The following is a 19669-nucleotide window of genomic DNA, read 5'->3' on the forward strand; positions in this document are numbered from 1 at the left end:
GCAGCAGCAGCAGCAGCAGCAGTAGTAGTAGTAGTAGTAGCAGTGTTATTGTTGCTGTTGTTCAAAAACACCAGTCACAGTCAAAATTATAAAAACATTGACTGGTATTATGTAACAGATACAAGTTTTAACCAAAAACCTAAGTATCTGTTAAAGATCGACACAATATGTATTCTGTTCCTAATATTGTCTTTTTTAAAGTTCTAATTATGTGATTTCTGAGATTTGCAACTGTTAATAGTACTGTGTGAAATTTCTTGATATTGTTCCCATTATTATTATTATTATTATTATTATTATTATTATTATTATTATTATTATTATTATTATTATTATTATTATTATTATTGACCCAGGATTCTAGTAGTATGGTATTGTCCTTACATCTCAGTTATCCAATGAAGCCTTAATTGATAGTCTTCTGGTGGCATTCGAAAAGTGGTTAATTGAGTGTGTGTACAGAGATGTAATCCCACCTCTTTGCCTCTCACTGTCTTCACGTGAATAAGTACAATCTGAAAAGAAAGCAGCCTGCTACGCATGGAGACTTGCCATATGACTGGCAGCCCTGGTTCTTCAAGGTTTTTAAGTGAGTGGCGAAACCCCACTGGTCATCAAATAGATCCCCTCCCAGTGGAGACAGTGACAGATGGGAGGCAGGGTTAGAATTCACTCCCTGCTCACATTCCAGATGAATCCTTTTCTGAAACCTTAAATGGGCTTCCATCTTTCCCCCACTCCACATTTGAGTTGTTTTGGGCAGACCTCTGTTGTAGCCGCCTGGCTATAGAACTCTCTGTGTTGGAAGCCATCTAGCTGGCTCCACCTCTTATCATTCTTAGACATCAAGAGGAAAATTTTGTATTGCCAAACCCATTGCCTAATTAGCTTTTCATGTTGTTTACTCCTTTCTTATCTGTAATTTTTTCCCCTTTGCTAAGTTGCTCACTGTATTCTTTTTCATTTGTTTTTTTGTAAGCCGCCTTTGCTATCTCTGAGTTGAGATAGAAAGGTGAGTATAAATGAACAAGTAAGCAAATAGGTATGCCTTCATCAAAAGTTACCTCTTGAACTCCTCTGTGTGGTTTTCTGTTGAAAAGACTGAGTGTGGCGCTCCAGGTTTTACAGGTCTGAGAGTGGTACTTAAGGAAAGGTGATTTTGTGTTGGGTTTTTCCTCTTCTGGTTATGTTTATGTTACTTTGTTGTTTTCCTTGTACACACTGTGTTTAGGAATGGAAAAAAACACAGAAAGAGATCTTAAAGCCTGATACAAAGACTGTTTTAGGTTGTGCTCTGGTCCATATCAATAAGCTAAATAGCATCCAAATCTCCATAATTTAGAGCTTGACCTACAAAAGTGAATACATCCCACCAAACAAGCATTACAACTTGATGATGACCCTATCTACCTCTGCTGTTCCCACTAGGCATCAAAAAACCTGGGAGGTTTATTGACTCTCCCATGAGCCACCATGCATGATTGGGTTGCATTTGGTCTGGTTGGTCACAAGCTGTACCAGGATGGAGAACATATGGCTGTCTCCAGATGTTATTGGATTGCGAATCCCACTGTTCCCTCATCACTGGCTTTTTCAACTGGGGCTGAAAGGATTTGCAGTCCAACACAGGTTTCATCAACCTGGTCTAAAGAACAAGCATTCAGAGCAGTGAAGGATTGGTCGTTTCCCCCTCACAATGCTTTACATATTTATGTTCTTTAATAGGACATATAGCTTAACTCTATAAAACAGAATTGTTTGGAACTTTACTCTTTTGCAAAACTGATGAAGATGTCTGTAAGAAGGAGATATCTCTGCCACTGTGACATATTACAGATTATTTCCTTATGCATAATCAAGGACAAGTATCCTTAAAATGAGGTTAAATTATACCATTTTTTTCTTAAAAACTAATAATTAGTTCTTCCTTCTATAAAAAAAAATATTGAGACTGACCCAAGTGTGAAATGGACAACTAATTAAGTTATTTGATATAAAGTGTGTCTGTGAGCACCAATAAAATGTGTTCTGGAAAAGGAAGGAATCATTAGGGAAACGAGATTCCCTGTCAAAGATGAAAGCTATCAGAGTAGTGGGTAGACAGCCATCTTCAACAGACAAGGCAAATCACAGGCCACCATGCCATGTGGGATACGGTTGTTAACCTCTGGGAAAAAAATGACAGTTTGTGGCAGGAATAGAACTAACATCTCACACTGGCAATTTCTTTTTAGTAGCTGCCACCGTTAGACAAGTGGGGTGAGGAGAGAGGCATTATCATTCCTTCTGGTAGCGGCACATTCTAGAATGTCTTGAATCCCTAAACAGATAACATCATCAGTAACAACAGCAGCAGCAGCAGCAGCAGCAACAGAATTTGGCTAGTTCCCTTTTAATTAGCAGATTAAGGAACATGGAGAGATCAGCCCAGGTTTACCACCACCACCCTCTCACAGTGACTAGTGCTTTATGTGATAAAATCAGAAACGGGGACAAACCGAACTAGTTTGTGGTCCAGTTTATGCAAGCTGTTTCCCAAAATGGAACAAAATGCTGAACTTTTTTCCTCTTGGTGTTTCATTTTGCTTTGGCAAAATGGATGCTCAACTGCCCCCCTTCCCTTTGCTCCTGTCACATCCCAGCTGCTCCCCCCCCCAGTCACCTCCTTCCCTGGTCTTGATGCCTCCTCCTCTTCCTCCTCTGCCACTGCCATTTTCAGAGACAGCAGCCCAGATTCCCTTCGGGAAGCTGTCCTGCTGTCTTTGAAGATGGTGGTTGAGGAGGCGGCAGAGGCGGAAGCTGCAAGGGAGGAGGCAGGACCAGCAAGGTGATGGGGAGAGTGGGAAGTGGGCCAGCAGTCAGCAGAGAAGGGTGGAGGCATTAGGTTCACCTCCCCTCAGGCATGAACCAGAAAAATGAACCACAAACTGGGTCATTTTTCTGGGTTCAGGAGTGGCTCATGGCTCAGGGGTAGCCACAAATTACCCCAATTAGTTGTCTAGAAGCTTCTAAAGTAGGGGAAAAACATCTTTACTTACAATTGCTATCTGTAGTTATAACAAGAAGAGTAAAAAAGGAAAAACGAGGAGAGGCGAGTCTCAGCCATGTAGGAGAACAGACCCTTCATGCTGGCTGCATGGCTGGAAATCAGGAAGGACAATCCAGAGGCAGGGAAAAAAACTTTAGCAGTAGGTTAGTGGAAAGGAGAAAATCACTTTAGGTCCTAAAAGCCTCACTTTTGCTGATACCCAGTGTTACAAAGCATGCAAGATTGTTATTATCTCAAGAGTGCCATTTTTGGAACATTCAATATATGAAAAGAGACACACCTTCTTGGTATATCTTTACCCTGATAGTTAATACAGTCTCACTAATTTTCCTATAACAATCCAGAACATTGATTTGGTGTCTTTCTTTGGAGTTATTTAGAGAAAATGGCATGCTTGTATGTTCCTGCCTCATCATATGATAATCACTGTTTCTACTCACAATTGTTAACTATTCCATTAAAAATAACACATTTAATTAATGCGGTTCCACGCTACAGAAGAACATATTCCAAATCCACTGGACTTTAGCCACTGGATTCATCCTGCCTGGACTCCTCAGAGTTGAAGAGCAAACATCTGGAAGGATAAAGGCTCCCCACTCCTGAGGACCAAACTCTCTCCCTTTTGCTAAATTTTGTTTTTGTTTGTTCATATTCTACCAGAGTGGTTACTTATGTATCACCAAAAAAGGAAACGTATCTCCCGAAAAGCAGATCAAAAGGCATCCATTTGCATGAAATGTGCATATGCTAGTTTGAATATATAAGTGCAAATTTAGAAATGATTCATGTGATATTAAAACAAAAACAAAAAAACCCAAGGCATATCAGTAAGTGATCTGTATGCTTATTCAGTCTGCTGCCTAGGGGCTAATTAAAGAGGCAAGAAAAGACCCACACTTCTAAAACTGATTGTTCAGGTCTCTACTCGCTGCTCCAAGTGGACTTCTACTAATATTGTAACTGCCACAGAAAAAGCTCATCAAATTCTCTGGGCTGGCCCACTGGCATGTCATCCCTGGAAATCACAAGTTCTGATCCTGAACAAAAAAGGAGACTGGCAAGTTCCTCCATAGAAAGACAGAGCTATTCAAAACTCTGCCATGCCCTCACCAAACTATTGGAATTTATTGCCGATGTTAATTCCTTTTAGTTTATAAAGCAGAAAAGACCAACTGCAGCACAGGGGAAATGTGAAGGAAAATAGCTAAAAATCCCACCTTTCACCTAGCCCCTTCTCACAATGATTAGCCCTTCTGTATATAAAAATCACTCTATAAGTAGCTTAGGCAGAAAAGAAAAACATATTTACTTGCAGTTGATCAGTTACAATCAGAAGACCAAAAGGAAGAAAAAGAAAGAAATTGGCATGATGTCGGAGGCTCAATGATGTTGGAGGCTCGGTCTACCAGTGCAGCTGCATGGTCAGAGGTCAGGAGCAGAAGAAGCAAAAAACAATAGAAGCAAACACACAGGAAGAGGGGTGGAGCAGGGCAGGAGAAAAAGTATTTTGTTAATTACTGTAGTGGCAAAGCACAATCATGCTAGGCTGTGAAATCCCGCTGTTCAGCTGCATGCAAGATAGTTAATTTTTCCAACACATCATGTTGTTGTTGTTGTTATTTTATTTATTTATTTATACGCTGCCCAGACTACTCAAAGGTCTCTGAGCGGCTTACAACATTTAAAATGCAATAAAAATTTGTAACAATTGAAATACAATTAATATATATATAAAATTGTCATCGGACCCACAGCTAATATTATTTCAATTAAAAGCCTTCTGGAACAGGAAGGTTTTGACCTGGCGCCAAAATGTCATCAGTGTCGGTGCCAGACAAATCTCCGTTGGGAGGGCATTCCATAGTCTGGGGACAGCTGCTGAAAAGGCCCTTTGTCTACAAGCCATCCCTCTTACCTCCTTGAGGGATAGCTCTTTCAAAAGGGCCCCCTGGCTAGATCTTAACTTCCAGGTAGGTTCATAAGGAAGGAGGCGGTCTTTCAGGTATCTATATGTTATCCTCATACAGAATGTATGTCACTATATCCCTTCTCTCTCCTTGTTTTCTTTCTCTCTCCCCTCTCCATTTCCCTCTCAATTTGCTCCAGAAGGATGCTGAGGGAGGGAAAGAATGTTCCCGACAGAAATCTGAGTTGATCACTTGTGGGTGACTTTAGAAATGCAGTGAAGAGTTGCCAGTGGCTTGCAAGTCTCAGTTTACCATGTCCATTTGATACGGTGGTATTAGTTCTACTTGTTTCCCTGAACTGTGAATGTGTGCCAGAACATGTTCACATTTCCCTCATCATCTTGTTACAAAAGAAGTCGGGTAATAGTGGTAGGCTCTAATTTACCATTACTTCTTTCTCATTTATGAAATGATTATAAGTTTCTGAGAAACCCAAGCGCTGTGTTCTAGGGACATAGTGTAAAAAACATATTATAATCAGTTAAGGTCAGTACTTTACAAATTTACCTAGGCTGAAACAAAGCCTCATTGAATTACATGTGATCTCATTCCAAAAGATGGAGTGGAAATGGGTATCTAACTAAATACACATTCCAAAAGCACAACAAATGTCATGAAGATACACTATTGTAGGCTGTACAGTTTTTTGAGCAGGTTTAACTTTGAACATCTCTATGACCAAAGGTTAATCTAAATATTGGCCTTACTTAGCGAAGATTCATAAGAATGAATGGGACTTGTTAGTTACAATAACTTAAATTCCACTGATTTCAGTAGGTCTACTCTAGGTAGAATTAAAACTGAATTTAGTCCTGTGTCTTTGAACTTTGCTATAATAACTGATTTTAACAATGTGGTAAAATATCTTTGCCTGACAAAATGGCATTCCTCTGTGAACGGCTTCAAATGTTTCAAAGAAGTGACAATGCGTGTATGTGTGTGTGTGTATTCATTTTCCTTGTTGCTACCTCAGTTGTCTTGCATAACCATTTATCTACACTTGGCAGCAAAAGTTTTTTTTCTGCCACATATCCTGCTCACAGTCTTTTTAAATTATTATATGGCAGAAACTGGAACGGAACACTTCACACCAGTTTTCAGTAAAACTTGCATTGACAGACAGACTACATGGAGATACATCAAGATAAGGTGTACATTGTTTAGATCATGGAACTTCAAGCAATAGCACTTGTTTTTACTACTAAGTGATACGAGCCCCATCCAATTTCCCAGTGGATTTTCACTTCTTTCCTTCCTGCATCCCACACCCAAAGTAGAAAGAGGAGAGAAACACTCCCACCTTTTGCTTGCTGCTCGTTTACAAATGATCAAAAGCACTGAGAGAAATACAATGCTGCAATCAACATTATTCATTTCCAGGGGTAGCCAGGTTACTCTGTAGTAGCAGTAACAACAGACAGTCTTGCAGTACCTTAAAAACTAACAATTAGGCTTTCATGGATTGTAGCCCACTTCATCACATGCATGATGTTGATTTATTACATTTCTTCCAATCAACTTTTGAGAGAACAATCCTGGTGAGTATCACAGCTCAGTGGGGACATGAGCTTCAAGATTCCCAAGTCCCAGTCAGTGCTCCACCCATACCACCATACTGGTTCACAATCTATGAAGAAGTCTCCACTTGCAGTATAGTAGTTGTGAGGATGGGACTAGGCACTATCTGCCCAAGTAGAATAACATGCAAGGAGCGGGAGCAAAATAGTCCTACTCTCCTCCATTAACATATCTCTTGCCAGCTACATTTCACAGGATGGCTCGAAGAGGAGAGCATCTTCATGGGGTATTTTCATGGGATTTGCCACCTTCATTTTCCACAGCTAGTGAAGGCCCCTCACTTCCTGCCATCACCCTTCACACCTCAGAGGCAACGGTGGCAAAATGGGCAAAGCATGAGCATTTTTAGTCTACTTTGGTAGAGAATGCCTCAGTAAGGATTCACAATGGGCCAGATTCACATCTTGATTCCAACATGGCCTTACCAACAGGCCGAGTCCACTGGCTCCCTCAGACAACAAGTTCTGCAGGTGGAATGGGAAGCACTGTGGTATTATTGGAGGGAACAGTTTTGTGTGCCACATGGCCCATACTGTCTCTTACTACCTTCAAGTGTGGCAGAGGACAGGGTGAAAAGTGGTTTGAGCTGTGTTCCCTTCTGGAAAGAATATATTGTCCTTTGCTTCAGCCATCAAAGTATCTTAGGCTAGTGATTCACACATTGATCTCCGATCATGTTACACTGCACACATTCACTCAACTTTTGGCATGCCCCTTAGATGGTGTTGTGAACTGCCCACTCTTCAGTAAAAATGCTGTAACAAATAGGGGCCACAGTGGGCCCAATCCAGCCTGGAGACAGTCCCATAGATTTTGCTGCCTAAGGCAAAGACAAGAATGCAACATCTGTATGTCCGACAGGATTGGCAGCTGAACCTACTTTGACACTACCTATCTGATAATATCTATCTGCCACTTTACCCGAGTAGAACATGCTATTGTAGGGGGTGTAAGACAGGTTGTGTGGCACACAGCCCAGTTCTCCATGTAGTCACAGAGTTTCAGGGAAACAGTTCTCATGTTGCTATTGTTTTCCTCTTCCCCAGTATCTGATGTCAGCTGGTGTTGTCACTCTGCCTTAGGGTAAGACCGGCCTCATACAGTCGCACTTAGGCCCTCTGGCTTAAGTATGGGAGACAGGTAAGCCCACAGCTAGCTCTCCTCCTGCAGTCTGTGGGATCTCAGTATGCTTAACTATAATTATACAAGATACTGTTCCACCTATCTTGTTTATTTTCTCTTTCCGCAATTTTATATACACTCGAAAAATTACAGCTGAGGTATTGCCAAACCCTTCACAGACTGTGTTACATTTATTGCTTTCTTTAGATAAAACGGACATGGTGGCCCTGCAGGTTAAACTGCAGAAGCCTCTGTGCTGCAAGGTCAGAAAACCAGCCCTAGTAAGATTAAATCCACAAGACGGAGTGAGCTCCCCTCGCTTGTCTCAGCTCCTCGCCAACCTAGCAGTTTGAAAGCATGTAAAAATGCAAGTAGATAAATAGGTACCACCAGGGTGGGAAGGTAACAGCCTTCACGTGACCAGGGAAACTGTCGACGAACAAACGCTGGCTCTACGGCTTGGAAACGGGGATGAGCACCACCCTCTCCGGTCGGACACCACTGGACTAAATGTCAAGGGGAAACCTTTACCTTCACCTTAGATAATTCTGATGGGAGTAGGAGAGGCCAGTTTAACCTATGAAGGAAGATTCGTCCTTTCGCCCGCTAGACCCCGAGGGTCTTGGAGGTTACCTGAAACGCCTTGACCGGCTTTCAATGAAACAGAGGCGCTTTTGAATAACATGGGGTGGGGTGGGGTGGGGTGGGGAAGGAGACCCTGTTCGTAATTAAAAGCTAGCTCTTCGGAGTTTCTTGGAGAGTTGGCAGAGACTTTAAAGCGGCTTGATGTCTGGTGACGCTCTTCCCTTCTTCCTCTAACAGAAAAGGAGAAAAAATATGTTTCCAGCGGTGCGTTAAAACGTTTCCCAAATAGAACGGAGAGAGGGGTCTTCCCTCGCTCGCTCCTGCCCGCTCCGATCTCGCCGCCGAAGCTCCCGAGGTGCCGGCTGGGCACGCCGCCGCCGCCGCCGCTCGCTCGCAGCCCTCCGAGCCAGCCAGGGGTGGGCGTGGCCGGAGGGGGGCGTGGCCGGAGGAGGAGGGGGGGTGGCAGCGGGAGTCCGACTCCCCGCGCCGAGCCTGGGCAGGGGCGTGCGTCCCTCGCGCGCTCTCAGTCTCTCTCCCTCCCCTCCCGCTCGTTCTCTCTTTATGCGCGCCGGGGACGTCTCGCCTGAAAGGTCAGTCTGGAGGGACTCTCGCCTCAAAGGATCGGACGCCAGGTGGTGGCGGCGGCGGCGGCGGGGACACCCCCGACACCATGAAAGGCTCCTGGGCTTTGGCGGCGGCTTTGCTGGGGGCGCTTCTGGGCAACCCAACAGGTGGGCACCGAGAGGCTCCGGTGGGGCGTCGCGAAGGGTCCCGGTTCTCCCGCCGCGCGACCCAGGGGGATGATCGTCCGTCTTCTGACCAAGCCGCACGAGGGACGGCTGGATGGGGCGGCGGCGGCGGGGGGGGGGGAGAGAGAGGGATACCAAAAACCGGACGAGGAGAGGCGCGTCCTTGGATTTCGCGCCTCTCCTGCGAGATCGGGCGCAGGCATTGGCGATCGGCGGATCCGTGAGTTCAGGAGGACGCGCTCCCGCACTTGAGAGCAGGCAGACACGGAAAGGAAAGGGGGGCCCGAGCTTGTGGGAGTGGTGCGAAAGAAGGGTTTGCCCGGGCACCCGCCGGGGTGGCTGGCAGCGGAGGATTTCCCCGCAGTCGGCGCGCCCAGCGGTGGAAACTGAAGGGCACCTTTTTTCACAGACAAGGCGAGTCGGACTCGGGGTCTGTTAACTTGTGCCCGGGACTGAAGTTCTCCCAGGTCAAGGTGTCTTCAGAACCGCTGCCCCATTCACGGGATGCGCCTCCTTTCCACGCTCCATGCCACAAGGTCCGATAGGCGGCAGAAAACGAAGGCTGGGGTCGGGGAAGCCCCTTCGCGCCCCGATTTTACAGTGCGTTCGCGTCCGGTTCACGTGCCATTTGGTGGCGGTGGTGGTGGTAGTGGGCATTCCCGATGAACGTGGCCTAGAAGGAGTTAAATCCGCGCCCGCTGCACGGGTTGGGCTCCAAAAACAAGCGGCTCTTCTGCAGAATAACGTTCCTGTCCTAAAATCCACACTGAATGCTTGTTTGGGTTGATCCCATGAAGGTTATCATTTCTGCGTAGGGTTTTGGAATTTGTTTGGCGCTTACACTGCTACTCTTGCTTTTGTTCATTCTGAATATCTTGAAAAGAAAATAAGGTTCTGTTGAAATCAGTGGCAGGGAGACCAACCCCACATCTATTAATTGCAGAACTAACAGTGCCAGACTATATGTGTCTACTCAGGAGTAGGTCCCATTGAATTTATTGGAATGTGCTACATTTTGTAAATGCATGCTGAATTATTGTGGATAAGATTCTAGACTTAGCCAGGAAGTGTTTCATAGAGCAGTTCCTTGCCTCTGTTTAGACACTAGATTCATTCAGTTCTGAACTAAATCTCTGTGTCGTTCTGTATAGGCTGTGCAAGTTATCTGGGAGTATGCTCACAATGTCCATTGAATTCTGCTCATGATTAGGCTTATGCCATGCAGTTGATATAGAAATTATTGAAATGAACAGGGAGAACTGCTGTACAAACAGCAGGGCAAATGTCATCCAGATGCACCCTCAGTATGATTGTTTCTATAGACATGCTCTGCATGGACAGATAGGGTGATGCCTCAATGGTTTTGAAATAATGATCAGGAGTTGGACCTGCAGATGACGCTTTCCTAGTTGGAAAAAACTTAGAGTGTGTGTTCTTCCCAGTGTTATAATAAGCACAGATCCTCAAGTCAATTCTGACTTGTGGTGACTCTTTTCAGGATCTTCGGGATACAGAATACTCAGAAGTGGTTTACTGTTCTCTTCTTCTGGGGGTGCCCTGGGACTGTGCAGCTTGCCCAAGACTATATAGGCTGGCTGTACTCACATTAGGCACAGTGGGGAATTGAACTCACAATCTCTGGCTCCAGAGACAGATACCTAAGCCATTTGGCTATCCAGCCAGCTTCCAGTGTTACAGGTGTGTTTAAAAGCATTAGGAAAATGCTGTAGAAAATATTTGCTTTGAAAAGGCTAAGAGAAGGGCGGAGGCAAGATATAATTTATATTAGTCTCTTTATCTATTTTATTTCATAAAATTAATACCACATTAAATTTGTAGAGCAGCTCCTCTCCCCAATACTGTAGGTACTGAATTCTAGTAATGGTTTATTTTATTCATGCAACCTCTGGGGGACTATTCATTGCTGACAAATCTTTGTACCAGTTCCCAGCCCATATGCAGCCAGTCATTGCATCCCCTGTCAGAAGTGAGGTCCAGCTTTTGGCACATTGTATGCAAACAATGAGTTTTGGGTGTCCACCAACATATGCTGAAAGCAGGACCTGCACATGGCAGTGGATGCACACAATTGCCCACCAAGAGTATGCAGAATTTCAACATAGTTCCTATTGCCACCTTGTCTTTTGGGTCATCCTTTTCCTCATTGCCATGAGATGATTTCACCCCAATCATTTGACAATGAGATCCGTAGGAGATATGGGAAAGATCCATCCTAGTTGCTGAAATGAAACATTTTCAAAAAGCAACAATGTCACATATTTTAAAAGTACAGATTGTGAACTCTTTCCTTGGGCAGTACACACCTGAAGCAATCCAAAGAAGGTTCTTTACATTGCACTAAAATTTCTGTAGAAATGAGTCGTTGAACCTCTCCTATCATGAACTCCCATATATGGCCTTCCACTGAAGCCGAGAAAGGTGTCTGAAATCTTTAAGACACTGAGATGGCTTTGGACACACACTCAACCATAGGAAAAGTTTGAGGCAATGTTGCCTAACCTAGTGCCTTCCCAATGTCTTACATTGGCCATAACCCTTGCCAGCATGGCTGAAGGCAGTGTGGATTGGGGATTATGGAAGTTGTAGACCAAAAGCTCTGGAGAATCCTCAGTCGAGAACAGCTGGCGAAAGGATAATTGTATCAGCACAAACACACTTGCATTCCATGGGCCTGTTTTGGATAGCACACACAAAACAGTAATTACCATGCAGACCCCGCTGTGCACGTCTATGGCGGCATGTGACTGCAAATAGGGAACATTGTGCACACCAAAACACAGAACACCCAATTGCCAGTTGCTGCTGCTTCCAAAACATGGGCTTAGGATCACAATGTTTATGAGCAGTTAAAATGGTACTCCAGTAATGGGGCAGGCAGGACTTTGAGTACACAGTACTCTGCAGATAGGAAGTATGGCTGGTATTGACAAAGGTCTGGATAGGAACTATCTGGAGAATAGCTCCATCTCTGCAGTAATTAGTGTTAATCAAAAAAGAGACTGTAGGTACGCCATGCCTGGTGCATAGGAACAGCATGTCAAACATTCTCGTGTGCCCCTTCTTCAGCTGGAATATCAGACTTGCAACATTTTGCTCAGGGTCTGTAATGTCGGTTTTAAAACCCATTACAGTAGCACGTGGCGGCGGCGGCTCTGGAGTCCAGGCTGCTTGGTGTATAACTGCAATATCCGAGTTTGCCACTGAGAGGAGACTTTCCTAACCAAACATGCTTATCGCTCTTGAACTCTTGCAAACTGCCAGTGCTAACATGACTTTAAAAATCTTTGGGAGAGAAAGCTGGTTTAGAATATCTGCCAGTCATAAGGAGGTAGCATCAATCTTCCTGTGCAGGGCTGTTTTTGAGGCAGACTTATCTCCTTATCAGTTCAACGAGTCTTTGTGGCTCAAGCAATCGTTAACTACTAGAGCAGGAATAAAAATACACACAGAACTAAGGCTAACTAGCACTTCCTAGTGAAGCTGAAACCAGAACTGTGCATTAGGTCTACTTTAATGCAGATGGGGTTTCTTCATTCTACACTTGCCTGTGCTAGCATGATGTTAATGGTTACGTGGTCTCACACAATGCTTCTAATTCAGTGTTTCCTTGATGTCTTACTAAGACAGCCAGGAAAATAATTTTGGCCACCTGTTAATTTTTCATCTTGGCTTTAGGCACCACACTGATCTTGTCACGGATCCTTTTTTCTCACAGACTCTTTTCCTACCACTGCTGGCAGCTCCGTGATGCACCTGCATGAAGACATCTTGGAACATATATCCTAGTGCTGCAATCATGTGCAGAGCTTCAAAATGTTACTTTGAAGAAGACTGAATATAAAGACATGCTCCTGTAGCTGAGCAGTGGTAAAGATCCCGGAACATCATTTTATCATTGCTCAGTTATCAGATAACTTCAGCGCATATCATTATATTCATTCATCTTCAGTAGGACTTTCTATGCCCTGCTCGGAGGTCTATGACTCAGTTCATGCCCATGAATCCATATCTGGGTTTTAAGAATACTCAGACAGGGCCATTTATTAAGTGGTGTACAATAAGTTCTAACTTCTGAGCAGAAAAAAAATAAGCCTATACCATCTTTACTGGGTCATCTATTATCTGTGTTTTGCTAAGTGAATCCAATAAATGTGTGTCCCTCATTTACTCCATTGCTCATCAAATCCAGTTCTGTTATTTTGGAATTGGCCGTTGCCTCTTTTGGAATCTGTTGAGCACAGAATGAGGTGGATAAAGCAGTTTCTCTGCTTTAATCGCTGTCTGCTAGCTTGATCCTGAGAGCAAATATGCACATATTTACAGTACCCAGCTAGCCACACAAGCAGAGCACCACAGTTACAAGCAAAAGTGAGCAGCATCAGCAGAGCAAAAGTGTTGGTCATGCCGTACTGGTGGCAGCTGGCACCATCATCCCCCAAAATCCTTTAAGCTTGGGTCTGTCGAGGGTTATTAACCAGGATAGCAAAACTACACACTCTTCTTCATGAGTTTATTCATGAATATACATGAAAGTTTGAGGGAAAGTGTGTGCTGAACCTCCTTGATGGAAATAAATGCAACTAGGTTCTATGTGAATTATGTTAGTATGAAGGGGGCCCCACGTACATACAGATGCCCATGCTTGTTGTTGCCACCACAGGAACAAGAACCCTGGTCATTCAATTTTCTTTTTCCCCCTAGAGAGAGCCCTACATGTGTTTAATGGTTACTGGGTTCAGGGAGTCCATCTCTAGCTGCTCAGCCACACTACCCCCATTTATCCTGGTGTGGGTGAGCTCAGGAAAGTCAAATGTGGTGATGGCTAGAGAACCTGCCTGGTTCTACCTCCCAAAACCCCAGTCCACTCAGGAGGTTACAAATCCAGAAGGTTAGGCACTCAGAACCACTATGCCTATCTTGCAAGGTAAAATTGCCAACACACTCATTCAACACCAAAATTCTCAGTTGCTGGTTGAGGCAAGAAAGACCTGGTTTTAGTACCACAGACCCTCTGAGCCAAAATCCCAGATGGTCGGAGAGATTTTTTGGGTATTTTATTAATGATAGTGGAAAGACAACTAAAAGCAAAAGTTCTGAAAAGGTTCCAAAAAGCATGTGTAGGGAAAAAAAAGACAATTTGAGTCAAAATCTGAGGCAATCAAGAGAACACACCAGAAAATAACAAAGCTAATCTATCTAATCCTCACATATCAGTGTAGAGTAGCATGGTCTGAAGCATACACAGAGTACATCCTTCTGAGCATGGTATAATAGGACACCAACTGAGCATAGAATCTCCTGAGAGCTAAACTAAGCCCACTATAGTAACTTCTGAAGCTTTTTAAATACATTAAATATCACATTCTAGACTCTTCTAGTCGGCCAATCAGGCTTCAAGTTCCTGCAAATGTTCATGAAGACAAGAACATTTTCTGCCCCCTTCCTTTACATAATTGAAGTCATTTTCCAATTTCTGAAGTATGAGCAAACAAATGGACTTGGCCTCAAAGGCCTTTCTCACAAGAGTAAACTGCAGGTGTTACTCCTTTCTCATTACTGGGCAGACACGGCCATCATCATTCCTAGCCAGATGTTTCCAGGCATTGACAGAGAAGCCAGAATTGTCCAGATGGATTCCACATTCCATGTTCCCCCAATTTCTCAGTTTCTTCACAACTCATTAATTGTTATGCATATGGATTCCCCTTTCAATTGATGCAATTTGCCAGTCAGTGTCTGGAAGATGAACTAGCAAGTGTATTTCTGGAAGTTCCTTCATCTATTCAGCATCTAAACTAAAGAAACAGAAGGATTGACTTAGGTTGGTATGTTGAAGCAATGTCTCTTAGAGCTTAGGGAAGTTATTTTTTAAACTGCAGATTCCAGAATCTCCTAACCAAGATCACTGGCTAATTCTGGGAACTGTACAGTAATTGAAAAATAACCACCCCAAGCTCCAAAATACCTTCAGCCTCTAAATGCTACAAAGATTTGCTATATAGTGGTGCCTCGCTTAACAGGCGCCCTGTTTAGCGACGAAATCGCATAGTGATTAACTTTTTGCGATCGCTTTGCGATGTTTTAAATGGGGAAAATCGCTTTGTGATGATCGGTACCCTGTTTCGCTTACCGATCATCGCATAGCGATGATTTTCCAACAGCTGATCAGCGGTTCCAAAATGGCCACCGTGTACAAAAAAATGGCTGCCTGCTGTTTTCTGGGACGGATTCCTCGCTTACCGGGCAGCGGAAATGGCTGCCGTATGGAGGATTTTCGCTTAAAGGTGAGTCTGAAACCCACAGGAATGCATTGAAGGGGTTTCAATGTATTCCTATGGACTTTTTAATGTCGCATAGTGACAAAATCGCTTTGCAGCGATTTTTATTTATTTTGCTGCACCAATTATTGTCGCTATGCGAGGCACCACTGTACTTATAAGCTTCCAGAGGCATCCAATCAGTTGAAAACAAGATTGTGGATTGTGCAAACCTTAATCTAGTTCTGCACAGGTTCTTGGGTGTTAATCTTGAAAACTACTATAAGAACACATAGCATTTCTGTATGGAACAAAGAGGAACAGAGATAGAAAATGGTAGAAATAGTCATGGTGTCCAAAGGTGCAGAAGGTCTTCTATATATGTGGATCTTTGGACAGTAAGACTGTTAGGACATGTTAAGTGGTTTCAGTAAATAGCCCTGAGTATATATTGTAATATAACAAGCTGTTACAATCAGATTGCAATGGTCAGATAGTATGGGAGGAAAATTTATAACCCCTCATTTATTTCTTAGTAGATGCTTTTGTAGCACTAGCTGTGTAAGTAGAATCAAAACAAAACTAAGCATACAGTAAATTGAAACATGTCTAGATCCAATTGAAATCAGTGGCCTATAATTGCATAGTCCCACTGATTTTGATTGGATGTCACATAATTAATGTCCTCTGGGTTGTATCTAGAGCTTTTAGAAAACTCCCATCAAGCAAAAGACTTAGAAGCATCCTTTTAAAAACATGGAGGCAAATACATCGCTTCTGCATGAGTGCCACAGAACTGTGTGAAGACAGAAAGAGCCTTAATAACTTTGTACACTAACAATTGTGTTTCTACAGCTGGAATCACCAGGATATGTTTGTACTTTCCTTACTCTGTTTTTCTTTGATCTAAAATTAATTTTGCTGTTTTTAAAAGGGCAATTAATACAAGAAATGTTACTTGGTTGAGAGTGAGGATGAAGGAGTTAGTCTGAAAGCATGATCTGTAGAATTATACTATGTGTGTACAGAAAACTCACTGCTGGCATCATCATTCCACTGGGTCTGATTCCTAGTTTGAAACATCTTTTATCATCCAGATGTGGCTTAAAATATATTAGAGAGCCTGTATTTCTAAGCCTGTATTTATTTTATTTAAAATATTTTGATCCTACTTTTCTCCCCCAAAAGAAAACAAGGAGGCTTATATTACCCTTGATCTTGGCCCAAAGGCTGAGAAGTGAGGCTTATATTGTATCACTAAAAGACAATATTTAAAGCTAAAAACAGTAAGTAAACAAACACTAAAAAGTATCAAGCTAATACCACTCGTAAGAAATGATAAAGAAAAGCAGCACCAAAAAAATCACCCCCACGCACCCCCACAAAAACATTCAAAGCCGTAAGGCACAACAATGCATTAAAAGACCCAAATCATAGTATTTTGTTTGCTTAAGGCAAGTGGCAGTGAGCCCTTAATAGGAATGGAAATGGCAAACTACTCCTATACAGAGCTTGCGAAAGGAGCAGAACTTCAAGAAGTGTCTTCTTAGACTACCACTTCCATTATCTCCTGGACCAGCACGGCCAGTGGTCAAGGACTCTCGTGAGTTATACTCAAAAAAGGCAACTTTCCCAAGTTCTGCTCCTGAAGAACATAGGGCAATGTCTCTCCCATACCTGGACCTGCCTGGCTTCTCTTTTTCTGTCCATGTAGATAAAGTTTTTAAGTGTAGCAATGTGTTGTGCAATGCTGTAGTTTCACCTCTGCAGCTGCCCTGCCATTTCCTGATGGAGTGGACATCCTACTCATCCATCACACACATCACTTAACTGCGTTTATGTGGGAGAGGGGGAATTGCATGAGTTGTACTCAGACCTCCAGGTGAAGTACAGTGGGGTCTCTACTTAAGAACGTCCCTACTTAAGAACAATTCTACTTAAGAACAGCTCCGTTTGCTAAATTTTGCTTCTACTTGAGAACAGAAATCCTAGATAAGAACAGGAAAAAAAACCTTTCCTGCTCTTTTTTTAACCTTAGGTCATCTTAGGTTAAAAAAAATTCTCCCCCTAGTGGTAGAGTACGTATTAACCAGCTTTGCATTAGTTCCTATGGGAACTAATGCTTCAATGTACGAACGCACCTCTACATAACAAAAAAAACAGCCAGAACGGATTAATTGGTTTTCAGTCCATTGCTTCAAAATTAGCTTCGTCAGAAGTGCTTTTAACACTGTTCCCTGACCTAAGAAAAAAAGAAAAAATATCCCCCTCTAGTGGCAGAAGGCGGAATAGCAGCTTCCCATTAGTTTCTATGGACGGAAAAGAGCAGATACGGATTAAATGGTTTTCAGTGCATTCCTATGGGAAATGCAGATTCTACATAAGAACTTTTCCACTTGAGAATCACCTTCCAATACGGATTAAGTTCTTAAGTAGAGACCCCACTGTACAGTGTTACACAATGCAACAGAGAGGGCAGGTGTGCATTTGTGCCTTGACCAAGCGAAATGCTGCATTTTTGTACATGTACGTGTGTTTGTATATGAGGGCCACAAGACTGCAGGGTTTGAAGTTGAAATAGAGGAGAAGCCAATTTGCCTCTGCCCTCAGTTCAAGAAAGCCTTACAGGTAAGACGCAGAAGCCTTGGATTAGACTTTGCCCTCCCTTCCTCCCTTTTCTTTTTCCCTCCCCTTTCTAACCAGCAGGGCAGGAATCTTAGAGGTGGTGCCCATGGGCACCACCGTGACAGTAGACACTTGCCTGGGTGCCTAATGGAATTTCTGTCCCTCTTAATTTTCTTTAGTTCTTTGAAATGTAATTTAAAATTTATACTGGAGGGTCTGACATCTCTAATTCCTGCATCGTCATGGGGGTCCAGAGGGATTCTTGGGTAATACACATAGCATGTGGTTTTATTTATTTATTTATTTATTGGATGTTTAGTTTTTTTAGTTAAATGCTTCATTTTAAAGTGCCCCCAGTTGCCAAGATGAAAAAGAGAGGAGATTCTCCTAGGAAATCAGACACAACAGGGATGGTGTGGAGCATGGGGTAAAGTTTGCTGTCTGGTTTGTGTGTATGTTTATATGTTTGTTTGTTTTTGGAATAATAACTATCTTACTTGAGGCTTTCTGCTCATGACATGGTATGTATTTTGTCTACTTTTGATTTTGAGATGTTTAGTAAGTACTCTTGGTAGGCATTAGGTATGAGTTTCTGGGCATCACCAGTTTGGCTTCTGTTTAAAAAAGGGCCAGTTTTTGTGATTTATTGAGAGATATGGTTGCTTTGGCCTTTGGAGCTCAGATGCAATTTCTGCCTTCCACTCTTATTTTTTTCTGATTTTTTAAAACTTCCTTTGTGCAACATTACAATTGTTGTAAGCCACCCAGAGACCTTTGGGTAGTGTGGGCAGCATATAACTAACTAACTAACTAACTAACTAACTAACTAACTAACTAACTAACTAACTAACTAAATAAATAAATAAATAAATAAATAAATAAATAAATAAATAAATAAAATAATAAAAAATGCTTATTGGTGTAGAAAATGGTGGATTCAAAATAATGATTTGATGTGTATTTCCTAGAACTACCTTCGGGTTTTTCAGCAAGTTACAGTGGACCCTCGACTTATAAACGGCTCTAGTTACAGACTTTTCGAGTTACAGACTACTCTGGCTCCAAAATTTAGGTTCAACTTGTAGCCGGAGAATCGACCTACAGAACGGGAAAAAAAATGGAACAAAAACGGCCGGTTACAGATTAATCGGTTTTCAATGCATTGTAGGTCAATGGAGCCTCAACCTACAGACTTTTCGACCTGTAGCCACCATTCCAATAAAGTACGGACTAATTTTGTTAAGTCGAGGGTCCATTGTACTTTTAATTTACATTCATCTGTTTCATTTCTAGGCAGTAGATGGCAGCCTCTTGGGCCGTAACTACACAGTCAGGAAAAAGCAGATGGAATTCAGAGTAAGGACTGTCTGCACATGACTCAGGTCCTACTGTGATTTTAAAATAGCACCAAACCACACTTTAATAAAACTGCAGCAGGGCTTTCATTGCTGGGAGGCTTCCTGGCTACCGTCAGTGCCAGGTCAGGGCAGCAGCTCACTCACTTAACATGTGGTGAAAATGGAGTTGTTGGAGGGAACAAGACCAGCCTCACCAGCCAACCAATGCTGCAAGGCTTCCCAGCTCCCTTGGTGCCGGCTACTGAGTGACATTCTTCTTTCCTGAGGTGGGGCAGCTCCAGTGGCTTCATTTTTGCCACCTGTCCAGTGAAGGAGCTGTTGCCCTGCCCCTGTCTCAGGAATCATATTAAAAGAG

At 42.9% G+C, this 19669-nt stretch overlaps 1 protein-coding gene across 1 annotated transcript in view; it reads left to right on the top strand.

Moving 5' to 3' along the window:
- The first annotated feature begins 8850 nt into the window (after positions 1-8850).
- Positions 8851-19669, top strand: part of KIT (KIT proto-oncogene, receptor tyrosine kinase) — a 103898-nt gene continuing 93079 nt past the window's right edge. The window contains exon 1 of the mRNA XM_073001249.2: positions 8851-9035. Coding sequence (XP_072857350.2) covers positions 8975-9035 — 61 coding nt within the window. The 5' untranslated portion in view covers positions 8851-8974. The remainder of the gene's footprint in view (positions 9036-19669) is intronic.

This window comes from Pogona vitticeps, chromosome 5 (assembly GCF_051106095.1).
Source record: "Pogona vitticeps strain Pit_001003342236 chromosome 5, PviZW2.1, whole genome shotgun sequence".
Classification (NCBI taxonomy): domain Eukaryota; kingdom Metazoa; phylum Chordata; class Lepidosauria; order Squamata; family Agamidae; genus Pogona; species Pogona vitticeps.